The following is a 19,119-nucleotide window of genomic DNA, read 5'->3' on the forward strand; positions in this document are numbered from 1 at the left end:
GAGAAAGGATCTGAGAAAATATTTGAAGAGATTATAGTTGAAAACTTCCTTAACATGGGAAAGGGAATAGCCACCCAAGTCCAGGAAGCACAGAGTCCCATACAGGATAAACCCTAGAAGAAACACACCAAGACACATATTAAACTAACAAAAATTAAATTCAAAGAAAAACTACTAAAAGCAGCAAGGGAAAAGCAACAAATAACATACAAGGGAATCCCTATAAGGTTATCAGCTGATTTTTCCAGCAGAAACTCTGCAGGCCAGAAGGGAGTGGCAGGATATATTTAAAGGGATGAAAGGGAAAAACCTATAACCAAGATTACTCTACCCAGCAAGGATCTCATTCAGATTCAATGGAGAAATCAAAAGTTTTACAGACAAGCAAAAGCTAATAAGAGAATTCAGCACCACCAAACCATCTTTACAACAAATGCTAAAGGAACTTCTCTAGGCAGGAAACACAAGAGAAGAAAAAGACCCACAAAAACACACCCAAAACAATTAAGAAAATGGTAATAGGAATATACATATTGATAATTACCTTGAATGTAAATGGATTAAATGCTCCATCCAAAAGACACAGACTGGCTGAATGGGGGCAAAAACAAGACCCATACATATGCTGTCTACAATAGGCCCACTTCAGACCTAGGGACACATACAGACTGAAAGTGAGGGGATGGAAAAAGATATTCCATGCAAATGGAAATCAAAAGAAAGCTGGAGTAGCAATACTCATTATCAGATAAAATAGACTTTCTAATAAAGACTGTGACAAGAGATAAGGGAGGACGCTACATTATGATCAAGGGTTCAATCCAAGAAGATGTAACAAATTTAAGTATTTATACACACAGCATAGGAGCACCTCAATACATAAGGCAAAATGCTAACATCCATAAAAGGGGAAATCAACAGTAACACAATAATAGTGGGGGACTTCAACACCCCACTTACACCAATGGACAGATCATCCAGACAAAAAATAAATAAGGAAACACAAGCTTTAAATGACATAATAGACCAGATAGATTTAATTTTTATAGGACATTCCACCAGAAAGCGGCAGAATACACTTTCTTCTCAAGTGCACACGGAAAGACAACCCTCAAAATGGGAGAAAATATTTGCAAATGAAGCAACGGACAAAGGATTAATCTCCAAAATATACAAACAGCTCATGCAGCTCAATATCAAAAAAACAAACAACCCAATCAAAAACATGGGCAGAAGCCCTAAATAGACATTTCTCCAAAGATGACATACAGACGGCCAACAGGCACATGAAAAGATGCTCAACATCACTAGAGAAATGCAAATCACAACTACAATGTGATATCACCTCACACTGGTCAGAATGGCCATCATAAAAAAGATCTACAAAGAATAAATGCTGGAGAGGGCGTGGAGAAAAGGGAACCCTCTTGCACTGTTGCTGGGAATGTAAATTGATACAGCCACTCTGGAGAACAGTATGGAGGTTCCTTACAAACAAAACAGAACTACCATATGACCCAGCAATCCCACTACTGGGCATATACCCTGAGAAAACCGTAATTCAAAAAGACACATGCACCCCAATGTTCATTGCAGCACTATTTACAATAGCCAGGACATGGAAACAACCTAAATGTCCATCGACAGATGAATGGATAAAGAAGATGTGGTACATATATACAATGGAATATTACTCAGCCATAAAAAGAAACGAAATTGAACTGTTTGTAGTGAGGTGGAAGGACTTAAAGTCTGTCATACAGAGTGAAGTAAGTCAGAAAGAGAAAAACAAATATCGCACATTAACGGATATATGTGGAATCTAGAAAAATGGTACAGGTGAACCTATTTCCCGGGCAGGAACAGAGACACAGACATAGAGAATGGATGGGTGGGGGTGGGGGTGGGATGGGGAAGGGCAGAGTGGGATGAATTGGGAGATTAGGTTTGACATAAATACACTACCATGTGTAAAATAGCTAGTGGGAACCTGCGATATAGCACAGGGAGCTCAGCTTGGTGCTCCATGATGACCTAGGTGGGCAGGATGGGCGAGGGTGGGAGGGAGGTCCAAGAGGGAGGGGATCTGTGTATGCATATAGCTGATTCACTTCGTTGTAGAGCAGAAACTAAACATTGTAAAGCAATTATACTCCAATAGAAAAAAACTTATCAAAATTGGTGAATTTTTGTGTAGCCATTTTAATATTGAAGACAGAAGGAAAAAAGCAACATTTTTGGCATATTATGCTTTATTATAGGTAAAAACACAACTGAAACGCAAAAAGAGATTTGTGCAGTGTATGGAGAAGGTGCTGTGATGGGTCGAACGTGTCAAAAGTGGTTTTCAAAGTTTTGTGCTGGAGATTTCTCACTGGACGATGCTCAAGGTTGGGTAGACCAGCTGAAGTCGACAGCAATCAAATAGAGACATTAACTGAGAACAATCAACGTTATACCATGCAGGAGATAGCCGACGTACTCAAAATATCCACATCAAGTGCTGAAAATCATCTGCAACAGCTTGGTTATGTTAACCGCTTTGATGTTTGGGTTCCACATAAGTGGAAAAAACTTCTTGACTGTATTTCCACATGCGATTCTCTACTTAAATGTAATAAAAACGTTCCATTTTTAAAACAAATTTGTGATGAGCAATGAAAAGTGAATACTGTACTACTGGAAGAGACCGTGGGGCAAGCAAAACGAACCACCACCAACCACACCAAAGGCCAGTCTTCATCCAAAGAAGGTGATGTTGTGTATATGGTGGGATTGGAAGGGAGCCCTCTATCATGAGCTCCTTCCGGAAAAACCAAACGATTAATTCCAACAAGTACTGCTCCCAATTAGACCAAATGAAAGCAGCATTCACCAAAAAGTGTCCGGAATTAGCCAACAAAATGCATAATCTTCCATCAGGATAATGCAAGACAGCATGTTTCTTTGATGATCAGGCAAAAACTGTTAGAGCTTGGCTGGGAAGTTCTTTTTTTATCATTATTTTTTAAAATATTTATTTATGGGACTTCCCTGGTGGTGCAGTGGTTAAGAATCCGCCTGCCAATGCAGGGGACATGGGTTCAAGCCCCGGTCCAGGAAGATCCCACATGCCGTGGAGCAACTAAACCCGTGTGCCACAACTACTGAGCTTTCGCTCTAGAGCCCACGAGCCACAACTACTGAGCCCGCGTGCCACAACTACTGAAGCCCATGCGCCTAGAGCCTGTGTTCTACAACAAGAGAGGCCACTGTAATGAGAAGCCCACACATCGCAATGAAGACAAGCCCCTGCTCGCTGCAACTAGAAAAAGCCTGCGCACAGCAACAAAGACCCAATGCAGCCAAAAATAAATTAATTAAAAAATATATATTTATTTATTTGGCTGCACCAGGTCTTAGTTGCAGCATGTGGACTCTTAGTTGCAGCATGCATGTGGGATCTAGTTCCCTGACCCGGGATCGAACCCGGGCCCCCTGCATTGGGAGCACAGAGTCTTAACCACTGGACTACCAGGGAAATTCCGGCTGAGAAGTTCTAATTCATCCTCCGTATTCACCAGACACTGCACCTTTGGATTTCCATGTTTTGGTCTCTACAAAATTCTCTTAATGGAAAAAATTTCAGTTCCCTGGAAGACTGTAAAAGCCACCTGGAACAGTTCTTTGCTTAAAAAGATAAGACGTTTTGGGAAGATGGAATTATGAAGTTGCCTGAAAAATGGCAGAAGGTCGTGGAACAAAACGGTGAATACGTTGTTCAATAAAGTTCTTGGTGAAAATGAAAAATATATCTTTTACTTAAAACCCAAAGGCACTTGGCCAACCCAATCTTTCTTTCATATTTCTACTTAACATGTTCGGTTTTTCCTCTAGCTTTCTGAATGTGCAGAACACAGTTACAACTGTTCATTGTCCTTGTCTACTAGTTACAACAGCTGTGTCTGTTCTGGGTCAGTTTCAACCAATTGATTTTCTCATTATGGGTTATATTTTCTTGCTCCTTTGCATGGTTGGTTAATTTTTTTTTTATTGAATGCTAGATATTATGAACTGTAACTTGTTGGATGGTAGATATTTTTATACTACTGTAAGTATATTTATAAACAAATTTGTATTTATAAATATAAGTATTCTTGAGATTTGTACTGGGACACAGTAAAGTTACTTGGAAACAATTTTATCCTTTCAGGTCTTGCTTTTAAGACTTAGTAGAGAGGAGAACAGCAGTTAGTCTAGCACTAATTACTGCTCACCACTGTAGCAAAATATCAGTATTTCTAAGTACTTTATCCAACGCCCCATGAATTATGAGGTTTTTCAGTACAGCTGGTGGAAACAGTCACTATTCCCAGTCTTGAGTGAGTTCTGTTCCTTCAAATCCTTTCAGGTATTTGTTTTCTCTAGCCTCAGGTAGTTTCTCAAGGAGGTCCCTCTGCAGTTCTCTAGGGTTCTTTCTCTGGTACGGTACTCTGCCTTGCACCCTGGCCCCATTTGGCTTCCCCAGGATCTATGAACTATTTCCTCAATTCAGAGAGGTCTCTGGATTCGGTCTGGGTTTCCCTTCCCTGCACAGCAGTCTGAAAACTCTCTCAGGCAGTAAGATGGGGCAATCATCAGGCTCATTTTGTTTGTTCCCTTCTTTCAGGGACCACTGCCCTTTGTAGTCCTGTGTCCAATATTTTCAAAGACATTTTTTCCCCACATATTTTATCTGGTTTTTTTTGTTGTTGTTTTTTAGTTATATCAGATGGGAGGGGAAATTTAGCCCTTGTTACTCCAAGTGGAAGTTCACAACAGTAAAAAATAATTAACTACAGCCATATATATGCTAACAAGAATGAATCTCAAGAATACATGTCACTAAGTTACAGAAGAATACATATAGTATAAATAATTCTATTTAAATGAAGTTCAGAAACATGAAGATAAAAGCAAATTAATGAAAAACTGAAGATTAGAGATAGTGGTTACCTCTGGGAGTAAGGATACACATAATTTTTTAAATGTTTATTACATATCTGTAGAGACCCATGGACTTGATTATGTAAGTAAAAAGTGCCTGAAATGGCTTCCAAACAGTGTGATGCCACCCCAGGGTGCTAAGCTTTTTGAAAGAACTTAGAATAAATCTCATGGAACAACTCATCTATTCTTCTATCCATATTTTTCACACCATACAATGATCCCCCTTAAGTTATGAAGTCAATATAGTAGGACAACATCAGCATTTTTTTTTTAGATAGAAAAAATTGTATCAAAGTATATGGCTTATAGTAGAAGTAAGTATTGCTTTGTGAAATGTTTTAGCAAAAAATACACGTGTGTACAGGGTCATGTATCATGATACAAAACTTCTTACTACAGGCTGTAGTTTTAAATGTTTGAAATTTTTCATTGTAAACTATCTGTAATTTGTGCACACACCCATCTCAACATGTAGATGTTCTAATACTTTATTGGACTAGATCATATAAACAACTTTTACTTGAAGCAGATACTTGATAACATTTTTTATACTGATTGTGAAAAAGCATTTCTGCTATTATTATCAGAAAAACATGATACAGGATTAAGAGCATGGCCTCGAGCCAAATTACCTAGGCTTAAATCATGGCTTTGCCACTTACTAACTGCATAGCTTGGAGCAAGTATTTAACCCCTCTATGCCTCAATTTTCTCATCTATGAAGTGGACAAATATTAACGTCTACTTAATAGGGTTATTCTGAGTTAGATGAATTACTATAAAGTGCCTAATAGTCCTTGGCACACAACAGGAACACAAATATTACCTTCAGTACTCTCTGAAGTTGTAAGTATACCACTAATAATATGGTATCTGTTGTAACCACTAAATAAGACAGTTTAGTACCTTCATATGACTGTCTACAAAAAGTGAATTGGCAGAAGAGGGAATGAGTGAAACTGGAGCACAGGAAATCAGTAATTAAAGGGAATACTATGAAGTGTGACAGGAAACTCTGCATGGAGCACGATGAATGCTGTCTGCACGGAGCACAATGAATGCTGTCTGCACGGAGCACGGTGAATGAATGCTGTCTGCACGGAGCAGGACTGACTTTGACTGACTTGTCACATGTATCACATTCACAGACTTAAGATACACATTTTTTTAAATTACTTTAACAAATGACTTTAAAATGAGTGTAAGTTTAATAATTGTCAGCATGTTTTCTTGAGATTTGATAAAATACAGTTATCACTATTATCACTTTTAGACAAAATGCAGATATAGCAGATCATCTGACAGCCTCAAAATAAAGTGGTCAGAGAGGTGAGACTGTTGTGAAGGCTGACACCATCAAGGTGGTATCAATGGGAATGACTGGTGAGAGAGTGTATAAAGATTATTAGAAGGTTCTGGGAAGACTGTCTCCATACCTAGATAACCGTACTGGCAAAATCTATCGGATGTAACTATCTTGGATCCCTAGAGTCTATTCAAAGGCTTGCAACTCCCAGGGGAAGACTTAAAATTTGGTTAATTTCATTCAATTTGGGCACTTAACTCGGCAGTGGCTACCCATCCCTCACTCTTCATTCCTGCCTCAGGAAGGTGTGCACAAATACCTGTTTTGTGCTCAGGGATTAATTTATACAGGTAAGTGAGGATATGGAGAGGTCAATGCCACTGAAAGAAGAGTTTGTTATTCACAGTTCCCCAGGAAATGAGAGGCACAGCACATCGTGAAGGACCACATGAAACCTGTCATATGCAGGAACAAGGAAGCAGAGAGACAGAGAACTGGGACAGTGTCTTTATTGTTAAGACAGTGGGCAGGAAGGGAAAACACACATTCTGTAAGGTGTGGTCTGGGAGATCTGTGATATGACTTTCACGTGCCCATGAGAGCTAACGTGCAGAGAAGATGTAAGGAATTACAGGGTCGTTACTTTGGCCCTGTAATTAATGGATGCCAAGTAAACAAACATAATAAAGTCTGAGAACACACAATCTCAACAGCTCCAGGAGCAGCCTGTATGCAGCCTGTGGGAGCAAGGTGGGCAATAAGGACCCTGCCCTTCAAATAATGGGGATCTTATTCTGACCGTTGACAGCTACTTCTAATCATGGAGGCAAAGACAGAGTCTTTCGCTGCAAGGCTCATTTTGTTGTTAGCACTTCCCCCCTCCAGCAGAAGCAACTATGAGGGGATTTAAAGTGCCAGCACCTCCCCTGCTTCCATTTTTCTCTTTTCCCCCTTTTGGGGGCCACACATTTAAGGACTAGACCATTATAAATAGCAACTGAATATATGGAGGAATTTAGAATGTCACTGTGCATGCCCAGGAAAAGGTGTAGGCTTAGAAAGACCTTAAGTTTCCTCAGGCTGATCCTTGGCACAAAAACAGCCTACAGTAATAGCAACAACAACAGAAAGACAAAAAAAGCAAATCCTGGGGAAGGGGGAGAATCTGATTTCCAGCGTTTTCCACAAAAAAAATCACAAGGCATATAAAGAAACAGGAATGTATGGCCCATTCAAAGGAAAAAAGTAAACCAACAGAAACCATCCCTGAAAAAGATCAAATGGCAAAACAACTGTCTTAAAGATGCTAAAAGAACGAAAAGATGTGGAGAACATTAAGAAAACAATGTATGAACAAAATGGAGATATCAGCAGAGATGGGGTACACCTTCAAGTGGCCCAACATATGCACTGCGGGAGTCCCAGAAGAAGAAAAGAAGAAGGGAGAATTATTAGTGTGTGCAATGCTGAGCTGAGAAAGTCTGAGAACACAGCAAACTTATCTGCAAAGTACTAAGAGGCTTCATTTTAGTCCTGTATTTCAAGAGTCAGAATCAGGCAAATATTAAAATCCAATGTCTCCTGAGAAATTTGAAGCGTACAACCAATTCCTGATCCAAGCTGCCCCACAATACTGTCTAGAAGAATTGAAGGACAAAGAAAAATATATGTGTGTGTGTGTCCATATACATTCATACACATATACGTGTGTATCTTTCGTACAGACAGGAATATCTGAATTTTTATTTATTAGTACTTTCCACAGCTGCATTTGTGGATGGAGAAAGGTTTTCAATTTGCAACCTGAAATCTGTTAGCTAATTATTTAGAAATAACACATGAAAACCATAAAAAAAAAAAAAAAAGTTGACTTCGTTCAAATGAAAGAATTCCAAAGAGCAATTTAAGAAAACTGCCTACTTTTGTGGCTGTAAAAAGCAATTAAATTTCAATTTGTATTTTCGTATGAATTTGGCCCTAAAATAAAAGTTTATTTTTAAAGCTGATAATCATTTACCAAGGCACTACCTTGCACTAGCACTATTCTTGGTGATGGGAATCCAAGCCCCTGTCCTCTTGGCGCTTACATTCCAGTGAGGCAGGGAGAAAACAAACAATAGGAATAAAATATATTTTGCGTTACAGTAAGAGACGCTCAATGGAGGGACATGAATTGCAAACGCTAGCAATCATACACTGTTTCATACGTTATTCGAGTGAGTTCATGAGGGCATCACAAGTGGGAAAAATTTAAATGTTTATATGATAAACATTACTAAATTATAAATTACCTGAACTTTAGTTGTAATACAGTAAATTTTTTTAAACTTAAGTCACTACTTTATCATATCTTTAGCATCTTTAAAATTTTTTCTGAGTGGGCCTGTGAAACTGCTGTGAGATTTTCAAGCGCAAAAGCGTTGGGAAGGGCGTTCCCTGGCAGTCGGCTGGTTATGAGGACTCCGTGCTTTCACTGCCCGGGGGCCGGTTCAAGATCTGGTTGGGGAACTAAGATGCCGAAAGCAGCCTGGCGCAGCCAAAAAAGAAAAAAAGGAGGAAAGAAGAGTTGGGAAGTGCTGTGCTACACTGCTATTGAACTGATGCTAAGCCTCAGGTGGCTGCTACCGCAGCTCAGTGGTTCTCTGCGGAGGGTGCGCTGGCACCTAATGGGTAGCGGCCAGGGATGCTGGTAAATACCGTACGATTTAGAGAACCACCCTCCACAGCAAAGAACTCCCCGGCCCCAGAGTCACCAGCGCGAGGGCTGAGACCCTGCTCTCGGCAGAAAGACGCACAGGAGGCAGCTGAGTGTGGCAGCGTGGCGAGCCCTCTATCCGAGGGGCACCGCTTAGGGCCGTGAGAGCAGAACGAGCAGCGCGCGCGGGTGGAGGGCGGAGAGAAGCAGCAGGTGGCTCGTACCTGGGCCTTGAGGGACAGGCAAGGATGCGGAAGGGGGCGTGCAGGCGGCCAGCACGCGCGAAGGCTGCACGTCAAGGAGCTGCGTCAGCAGGCAGGAGCGGGCTACCGTGCGTTGCCGTGAACAGCTCCACGGAGCCGACGCGACCCTCCCGCAAGAGGCAACCTTAGGCCAAGCACGTTTCAAACGCGCACCAGCCTACTTCCACGTGTCAGGTTTACGGCCGGCCGCTCCTCCCTGTCCACAGCACGCACACAGTGTCGCCTGGCCAAGGCCACCCCGGGGCCGCGCAGGAGGGGGCGGCGGGGCGCGGGGGCCTCCCGAGTGACCCGGCGGAACAGCCCGGGCGGTCCGCGTGGTCACCCGGCCCGGACGCCGCCTGCCCTCCCGCCATTCGAAAACTCTACCTTGTTATTTTACAACTAAGACACGGGGGTGAAATCCACCTGCCTGAAGCGCGGCTCGACGCGCACGAGCCCCCAGGCCCGCCCCACCCTCTCTGCCCGGCCGAGACGCCTCAGCCCCTGCGGCCGCCCTGAGAGGACGGGAGGCGGCAGCCCCTCCGCCCCGGCGCCCCCGCCAGCCGGGGCTGACCCTCCTCAGCTCCCTCCCGCCCCGGCCCCGCTGACTACAGCCGCTGCCCCCAGGCTGCGCCAGGAAACCAGAAGGAGCAGAAACCCGAACACAGGAGCCCGGAGGCTGCTCGGGTTACTCACCAACGCGCCCCACTCGCCTCCGCGCGTGTGCCGCCGCCTCACCTCGCTGGCCCGGACAGCCGACTGCGTCTGCGCGTGCGCACACCGTCCCGCCAGGCCGGAAGCGTGGGTGGGGGGCCGCGCCCGCGCATGCGCAGTAACCGGGCGTGGGCGGGGTGGCTGGCTCCGCGCACGCGTACACCGCCCACTCGGGCGCTCCCGGCAGGCGGTTGGGTCCCGCGTCAGGCGCTGGGCCGCCTCGTGCTGGGAGGCGCCGGATTCAGCAGGTGCTTCAGATGGAGGCAATGAAAGGTACTTGAGGTTTTAACTAGATTCCCTTCAGGTCAAACGCATACCAAGGGACCTGCTCTTTTGCACTCGATAAGCTTGTACGTTTTTAAGGCTCTGTCTGCTCCGTCTAATCGAGAAATTCGGACATTAACCTAAAGCTTTATAGTAAAGATAGCATTAGAAAAAACCTTTAAAATCCTGCGCTCGACTTCCTCCGCGGTGTGCTCTCCCCAAACCTGACGTGGTTAACGTGAGACCAGCACCTGCACCTGTCACGCTGGGGTTTGCTGTGAAGAGGGCGAGATCCGCCTGAACCGAAGACGCATGCGCTGTCTCCGCGCTGAAATAAAACCAGCTGCTAATCCGGCAAATAGTCTCCTTATGAAGCCACGACAATTTCTATGGAAATGACCCAAACGTAGGATGGTGTTTGGTCAGCCCACTGGCTCGGTCTTTCAGAGCCTCCAGGGAGGAGTGCGCTCGCAGGCGTGCTCTAAGGCCCCCAACACAGCACCTGCACACGGAAAGGACGGCTCCCTTCCACCCTGGCAGTTACCAATTATCAGGGATGTATTTACTTTCCGTTCTCCAAGGCTATCTATCTGTATTATGTTCCTACCTTCCTTTCCTTCATTTTCCTTACCAATTTTATGATCTTGGTAAGTTAAATTCTGCTGAATAGCTTTACATCCTTTCTGGTATAAGGTAAGGATATAAAAGAAAAAGCAGGTTTACAACTTTGGCAGTACTATAGTTTCCATTTTAAATACTGTTTCCAGGCTTATAGCAATCCATGCTTTTTTTTTTTTCTTTGATTGCTTTGATGACGACTCCACTAAGCCAGGTATTTCAAAACCAGTTGTAACTTATTAGCAAAGGATCAGGAAAGAAAACATACACAACAAGCTAAAAGAAAGCAACAACATGAACCGAGAAACAATAACCAACTTTTATGGCATATTTTTTACAGAGGTAGTGTTCCATACATAGGAAACTGCCTTGGCTTAACAGAAAGGCTCATGTTAAAGCAAATTATTTTGGGTTTGAAACAGATCTATCTTAAGCTTTTAAAGTTTCAGTTGCTTTCATATCATGTGACACAATAGTTATCTGCATGTAATGTGTATTACTATGTTGTTTTTATAATTAAAGTGACCATAATTGTCAGGAAGTTCAAATAGTTACACCTCCACCAACAGTGCTGACTGCTCAGCGTGTCACAGTAATACATGAAGATCAGAATTTTCCAGATGAAACTTTTGCAATGTAATTTAACGGTTTTTGCAAATCATAAAAAATTTAAAATATTGAGGCAATTTTATCATCATTGAAATAAAGGGGAAATTACAGGAATTCCCTGGCGGTCCAGTGGTTAGGACTCCACGCTTTCACTGCTGAGGGCCGGGGTTCAATCCCTGGTTGGGGAACTGAGATCCCACAAGCCGCGCGGTAAGTTAACTAAGTAAATAAATGGGAAATTACTTGTCAAGTAAACTGGGCTTGACAGGCACGTTTCAAATCAACCTTAATTCAGGAATTACTCCTTTTGTGTATTCAGAAGTGATTTTTGTTCGTCTTGCTACTCTTCAGAAACGGGGCATAAAAGAAATGGAGATTACTCTGCAAAGACCTCTTAAGATAGAGATGGAGCGAGACTCGGTTTTCCTTTTTAAAAATAACTAGTATAACCTATACTTACAAGAACACAGATTCAGGTTTTTCTTCCTTTTTTTAGTGATTTATTACCAAATTACTCAAATTAACCTAAGTATGTTGCAAAGGATAGTCCCTAGAAATCTAGTCCCATAAGGTGCTTTGTGAAGAGGCCACTACGTAAGTAGAGGAAAGTCGGATTAAGATCTTCCTCTAGAGCCTCCCAACGTGCACTCGTGCGGTAAAGCATTTAACGTCACACAGTAAAGAAACTAGTTTTATTTCTCCAACTACCTGGTAACAGCTAAGTTATAAAGAATTAGTGGTGCATGAAACTTATTTTGGGAATCGCTATTAGGACTTTTTGTTGTTGTGGGAATAATATGAGCATATTCCACAGAAACTGAAACCACTGACTTAAATAGATCAATTCTCTCATTTAGAAAAGAAGATGCAGTAAATAATACAGTTAACTCTATCATAATACCACCAGAGTGAATGACCATCAGGTGTCAGACTTTGTGTTAGGACACATTTATCTAATGGAGCAAAATGTGTTCTTATCAATGATCTTTAAACAGAATGGAATTTATTGACCATCTACTATTATATTTTATCCATCACTGTGCTTTAAATTTGTTCTTTGGGAATTAACAACACTTCTGGTCCTATGATACAGATGACAGACTGTGGAAATCCATGTAAACCCTAAGTAGCTTAGCTGTGAATTGAATCTAGGTCTCCCTGCCTCTACCCTGTACTCTGCCAGTTCAAACAGCTTTACCAAGTCGGTCCTCAGAAAGGACCATCCAGGGCAGTGCAGTTATGAGCTGCAAAACTGCAGCCTAAGATTTGGAGCTTACTAAAAGGAATACTTGAAAACTGACCTGGCAAAGTAATCAGTAGTGAACACTATCAAAACTTAAAAACAAAACTGCTAACTAATATGGGAATAAAAATACTTAGCACATCCCTGTTTAAACTCTCTCTGCGGGACTTCCCTGGAGGTCCAGTGGTTAAGATTCTGCGCTTCCAATGAAGGGGGTGCGGGTTCGATCCCTGGTCGGGGAACTAAGATCCCACATGCTGCGTGGCACAGCCAAAAATTTTTTTAAAATAAAAAATAAATAAATAAAAATAAACTCTCTTTGCTTCAGTTTTTTTTTTTTTTTTTTCATTTATCAGTTCTGGGCAGCATCAATGACTTAACCACAGTTCATTCTCTTGCTAGATAAAATAATTTACACTGCAAGAGTTCAGCAGGATGTTGATTTATGGGCTAGAACTGACAAAGTATGCTACCATTAGTATTGTATGGAGACTCCAAGCAAAAGATTTTCTCCTTAATATCACCAAATATGCCCTTTGCTTCCATTTAGCTTTAAAAGAACTGCCATTCAAGATTACAAAGAGTGCACGATCCTATGTTTAAGAAGCAAACAAAAATGTTTCACAATCTAATTAATGCACCAAAGTCGTCATTCATAAACCACTCAATACAAACAGACTGTATTTTTAGAGAGCACCAATATTTAAAAGATGCCTTTTAAGAAACAATACCAGATTTTTATATCTGGGGCCTCTCAAATCATCCACATCCTCCCTCCAACGAAAGGTGATCAGCCTGGGCCTAAGGCTCCCCCCTTGAAAATGAATGAGCTCTACTTAGTTCCTAAACAGCCTAATGGTTCTTCATCCACCTTGGAGTGGAATCAGATCTCAATATAACCTAAGAAATACCATTACAAATCAATGAACATTCCAAGCAATATAAAGTTTAAAATAAATATATTTTCAAAACGCATTTTCTTCCTTAAAAAAATTAACTTTTCACTGCATATGTTTACAAGATTTAGAATTAGGTAAAAAGGAAAGAAAGTCTGTCTGACACACAGAATGGTACTTTTCCACTTTCCCTGAAAGGCCAAAAAGAATGACCCAAACTACATTTACTACAAATATGCCCTGAATCCAATGATTTAACTAATAACTCTGAAATTGTTTCTAAGATTGTGAGCTGAGATAAAAATAAGTATGCTCAATATTACAGAATATAAGCGAAACTTCGATTTTCTTTCTGAATTCTGGAGATTCTATTAGGGTTGGGTGTTCTCCCAGAAGGTAATGCAAATCCCTATTTTACCTGTGCAGATATGTCCTCATGTTTTTTATTTAAAATTATTCTGATTGTGTAATGTGTCAGTCATCCTAGGCTGGTAAATGAACTAGCACCATTCAATAAGTTTCATACAATAGTCTAGCTAGACACCCATGAACAAATCACACATGGTCAAAACAAAAATGTCATAAAAATATTTAGTGAAAAGACATATTTTAACTCCCATTTATGGATTAAAAAATACAAATAAAATTTTATCAATTTTATATTCAGCTTGTAACTGGCTCAGTACATGGCCTTATTTCCTAAAATTGTATTGTAGCATCTTTTGAAAAATTAAATGCAACTTTATACCTTTATTAATAATGTTAATAGAGGTAAATATTTAAACAGTATACTCATCCCTGGGTCTCTTAAAAAAACTGAAAAGTCAGTATAAGTTTAAAATTTTAATATTTATAAATTTAAAAAATTTTACACGTGCTGAATGGTAGCAGTGCTAACATTTTGTGACCATTAAACCAGAAACTCACTGCGTGGAACCTTTTCCTTTGTACAGAGAACCAAATCACAATACCAACCTTTGCAATCTGTCAATAATTGTATGTGGTAAAAGACACCACACCAGGTAGCCTGGGCTCAGGACACACTTGAGGTCACATCCCCGTTAGGTACATAGTGCAGATGCAGTGTTGAATGTCAGGCCAGGAAAATTAGCTATTAGTACATTCTGACAGCTCCTAGGAGCTGAGAGGCCTAAGGAAACAGACTTAAAAGAAAACCCAAAAACAAAATCTCTCCACTGCTGGGAAGTCTGGGACCAGGCGAAGAGCAAACCACAGAGGGCAAGGGGGACAAAGATGGTTTGCAGTGTGAGCCTCGGGGGGCTGACACACGGGCCTCCCCGTCACCACGTTTCCGCCTTTACAAAGACTTACGTGTACAGAGCTAGGGGCCAGAAACACATCACCTCATCCATCCTCTTTAGAACAGAATGGATGCCCATTATTAAGCTTTTATCTTTACCTGAACCAAATACAGTCTTTGGCTAAATATGTCATGGGTTCCCATTATAATCAATCAGGAATAATACTTCACATTTCTTACATCTAAATTAAGATGTTTAAAGTTCAACGTGAACCATGGCACTCACTGCAAATTAATTTGAGCTCAGCAATATACCTAAGTTGGACATTTTAAAATTTTAGAAAATCAATTTTTCAAGAATTCTTAGATGCAGTGTTTTCAGAATATAGTTACCAAGTCAGAGAATATCCACCTACATTTTAAAATAATTTAAAACATTATTACATCCTCAAATCAGCTATGTTGTTTTATAGAGGAATTTACAGAAAATTATAATGTTAAGAACTCATATCCAAATCAGTGCCTTATTCTCTGGTTTTGAAAAACCCCTAAGAAGTACTGAGGTTTCTAAACAGTTAATATTTTATTCAGGAGCTAATAACGATAATCATCTGTCAGAGACAGCTAACTTACTAAGGTCTAATGACAACACCCCTAATGACAGAGGTGGCAAACAGAAGTAAAATTGTAACAGACAAAAATAGTATTTTAAGGGTCCAACTGACACTGTAAATTAAGATACTCAAACTTGAAATCCTTGAAATTGACAACTTGTTCCCTTCAATACTTGAGGGGTTCATACAGGTATTAACAGAAACGGGAAATATGGTGATAGGAGAAATACGAAGACTTGACATTTTTGGTAAAAGAGAAAGTTCAACCAAAGACAGTAAGGGAAGTTAAATAATGCTGACTGGGGTAAGCATCACAGAGATGTTTGGTTTTTGAAATGCAAACTGTGAAAAAATAGTAGTAACCATCTCCTCTGAACAGAGTAATGTAATATAATTAGAAACACGGTTTACAACGAAATAAGACTAAATTCTTAAAACTAGTTCGAAAAAAATTGCAAAGTTTTTTTACATAAAAGGTCACACTGTTGAAAACTCACTGCAGTGATGGTAACATGCCACCGTCTCCCAACAGATGAAGAGACAGCAAGGACACTGTCAGATACTGTCTCAGGTGGCCTACCCCCCAGGCAACCACCCATCCAGGACCACAAACGCAAACCAATCCTTCAAACTGAGCTACAAGAATTAGTTACAGGTGCTGCCACACAAATACAAACTGTGAAGGTACAAAGTCTGCAGAGACTGTGCCTTCAGAAATAAAACGGCCAAGGAAAATAAGATCAAGCAAAGACTGAACTGAAAACGGAGGTGATAGGATACTGTGTATGAATAAGAGAAAGTTTATAAAACACAGCATTATAAAAAATCAAATACTCAACAGTGTCCCTTTAACATATATAAAAAGGGGCACAAATAATGTCTTTGCTCTTAAAACTCCTTTGACAACAGTTTTAGCAGTAAAAATCAATTTACTAGAATTAAGCCAGTATTCTTGACACCCACTGGGCCAAGAGCATTAAAACAAAACCCCCTAAAACTGAAAAGCCAACAAACATAGCTGAAGACAAAACTCGACAAAATAAAACAAAAGCCCCAAACTAAACGAATATCCCATCAGGAAAACATATATGCGAACAACTGAAAAGAGCCTGGCTGATGCAATCAAGCGGCCTTCCCCACTACCTAAAACTGGTGGTGGCGCTCCCTTCCAGTTTGCCACTAACCAACATTCTGATGATATCTTATGTATTATTTGGTCCAATCTGAAGAAAATCTTGTTTCAATTAAAAGTGGTCTAATGAAAATGCAGGACTGTAATAAAATCTGGGCAAACAGCAAATATATCTGTGTAGATAAAAGATATTAAATACGGATGCCCTTTTTGTTTACCATGGCATTCCTTTCCTACTCATCTTTATTTTCAGTAACAACTTGATTACAGTTTTGTCGCAGTCAGTGGACCAATCCAGTCGGCTGCGTGTCTCAGTGCCCTAAGGCAAAGGGACAGGGACATATTTAGCTCACAACTGCTGGGCGCGAGGGAGCTGGGAAACATGAAACACCAGAAACAATGCAAACAGAGTGACTACCGCTGCCTCTGACTTCAAGTTCTTTAAGGGAAAGAAGAAGAAATCTAAAAATAAATGCACTGTCCAGAGTATGTTTAAGAACACAATAATACGTACACTTCAGAAAGAGTGATACTAGTTTTGCCCTAGATGTCTTCTAAGACTTTTTGCTCCACCTCAGTTGTTACTCAATGGTGATCGAATTAAGAGAAATGTTCCTCAAAAAGCTGTGGCTCTAGGCTTTGCTTTCATCTGCGTCCAGCGGCACCTGCCCAGGCTGGATGGAATTCAGATGCTCTGTCTGGTTAACTGCAAGTGCCAAGAGCACAGCGCTACCCTCACCGTTGTGCAGCAGTGCATGGGAAGGCTCATCCACTCTGTGCGGCCCAGGTATTAACACCGCATTCGGAGGTCAGCCGAGCACACGATGTCAAGGACGGGATGAGAAAGCTCGCCCCTCGGAGGCGCAGTTTCAGAACGCGCCTGCACCAGGGTCCTCTGTCACTGTGCTGTGTGATTCTGACACGGCAGTGGGCACAGTGTCACGTGCCTGGTGTTTATAAGTTAGCTTTCGTTTCCATAATTTAAGCTGGCACACAGAGTTAAGGGGGGCATGGCAGCAGTACAAAAATCCTGATTAGAAAAATCAAAGTAGACGATCTAAAGTGAATTTTTTAATCTCTTAAATTAAATTTACGTGGCTCCTGTGAAATGAGTATAATACCCGCTCTAGAATAATTACTGCCCTAATGTCCCAACGTGTAAGAGTCTGTATGAATCAGTAATTCACATCCTTTAAAATAGTTATTGCTTAAGCAAGCCATTCAGAGCAGATTATTAGCCATGGGCTACGTGGCTGGACAGAAATATACTCAGAAAGTTAGACTACATCTGAATGAGCCTTTCATTTCACCCATAAAACCACATAAATACACACAATCAAAAGGGCCCCAGGTTCACAGCAGCTAACACCCTAAACCGACTCTGAAGCGCCAAGACTTGATTTCTTACTAAAACAAATCTGCTTTTTGTAATTTCTTCTTAAAATTAAGGCAATGAAATGGCTACAGTTCCTAAAGTTCTTCTTATGGAACAAAAATATACATGTATTTTCCTCCTCAAGTTCAGGCATCAGAGTAGATTCACAAAGCCTGCAATTACCACGCTGCTGTGACACAAGACAGACAGGGAGAGCGTAGTAACAAGAAGCCACAAACACCTGGTGGTGCCCTTCCCCCTGCCGGATCGCCTCCTCCTCACCAAAGGGAGGGCTGGGAAAGCACACACCTCTCAAAAGCTTTCAGGGTCTTCTGCACTGACTGAAAACTGCAGGGGTGGCAGAGGAGAGGAGCTAATTAAAACCAAGAACCCAAGGTCCAACAAACATATGCGGACTCTGAGGCTCTACAGCTGGGCCCAAGAATCTGTCTTTTCAACCAGCTGCGCAGTGATGCAGATGAGCAGATATCCAGCTGATATCTGATAGTGGAAACGCTAAACTTCGGGTAGCCACCTAATGCTTCGATAAAGAGAGAAAAGGCACTGAATACGTATTTCACGGTGCCCACATCTCTTTGCACGTATGTGGAATTTCATTTTGAGAATCTGAAATCACCATCCAAAAGCTACAAGACCTACGACGGACTGAGGCTAATGCTTCCCTGCCAGGCTCGCAAAATCCAAACGGCCAACGAACTGACAAAAAGGACAAGACTCAAGTCAACTGTTAGCAATTCAGTGCACTTTGCAGGAAGGATCTGGTTAGGCAGAAAGCTCTGTTGTTTATTTCACACAAAGGAGGCCGCCAACATTCGCCATGAACTCCTCTAAACTCTTCAGGAAGGCCATCTTCTGCTTCCGGTCCAGCACCGGGGGCGTGCTGCTGGCGGTGAGCTTGTTGAAGGCGTCTGCTAATCTCTGGTAGATAACTGGGTCTTGCTGACTTGACAGTAATGTTTCAACCAGTTCAGAATATTCCGCCTGTTGAAGAGATAAGGACACGTAAGAACACGCACCTTCCTCAAATACCACACGATATACAAATTAGTGGGCTACGGGGGTCCGAAAGGCAGGGTCTGACAGCTCTTTTTAATATTTAACATTTACTAAAAGTTTACTGTCATCTAGGTACTGTTCCAAGCTTTTCCATTAGTAACTCAC

The 19,119-nt window shown here is 41.5% G+C and overlaps 2 protein-coding genes across 5 annotated transcripts in view; both read right to left on the reverse strand.

Moving 5' to 3' along the window:
- EEF1AKMT1 (EEF1A lysine methyltransferase 1) overlaps window positions 1-9,995 on the reverse strand; it is a 22,854-nt gene extending 12,859 nt beyond the window's left edge. For all 3 annotated transcript variants that reach the window (XM_059903306.1, XM_059903307.1, XM_059903305.1), the window contains exon 1: window positions 9,908-9,995. The gene's annotated coding sequence lies outside the window, so the exon portion shown is untranslated. The remainder of the gene's footprint in view (window positions 1-9,907) is intronic.
- A 3,606-nt stretch (window positions 9,996-13,601) lies between these two features.
- The window catches only part of XPO4 (exportin 4), a 107,115-nt gene continuing 101,597 nt past the window's right edge, over window positions 13,602-19,119 (reverse strand). For both annotated transcript variants that reach the window (XM_059902986.1, XM_059902987.1), the window contains exon 23: window positions 13,602-18,939. In XM_059902986.1, coding sequence (XP_059758969.1) covers window positions 18,742-18,939 — 198 coding nt within the window. In that variant the 3' untranslated portion in view covers window positions 13,602-18,741. The remainder of the gene's footprint in view (window positions 18,940-19,119) is intronic.

This window comes from Balaenoptera ricei, chromosome 18 (genome assembly GCF_028023285.1).
Source record: "Balaenoptera ricei isolate mBalRic1 chromosome 18, mBalRic1.hap2, whole genome shotgun sequence".
NCBI lineage: Eukaryota > Metazoa > Chordata > Mammalia > Artiodactyla > Balaenopteridae > Balaenoptera > Balaenoptera ricei.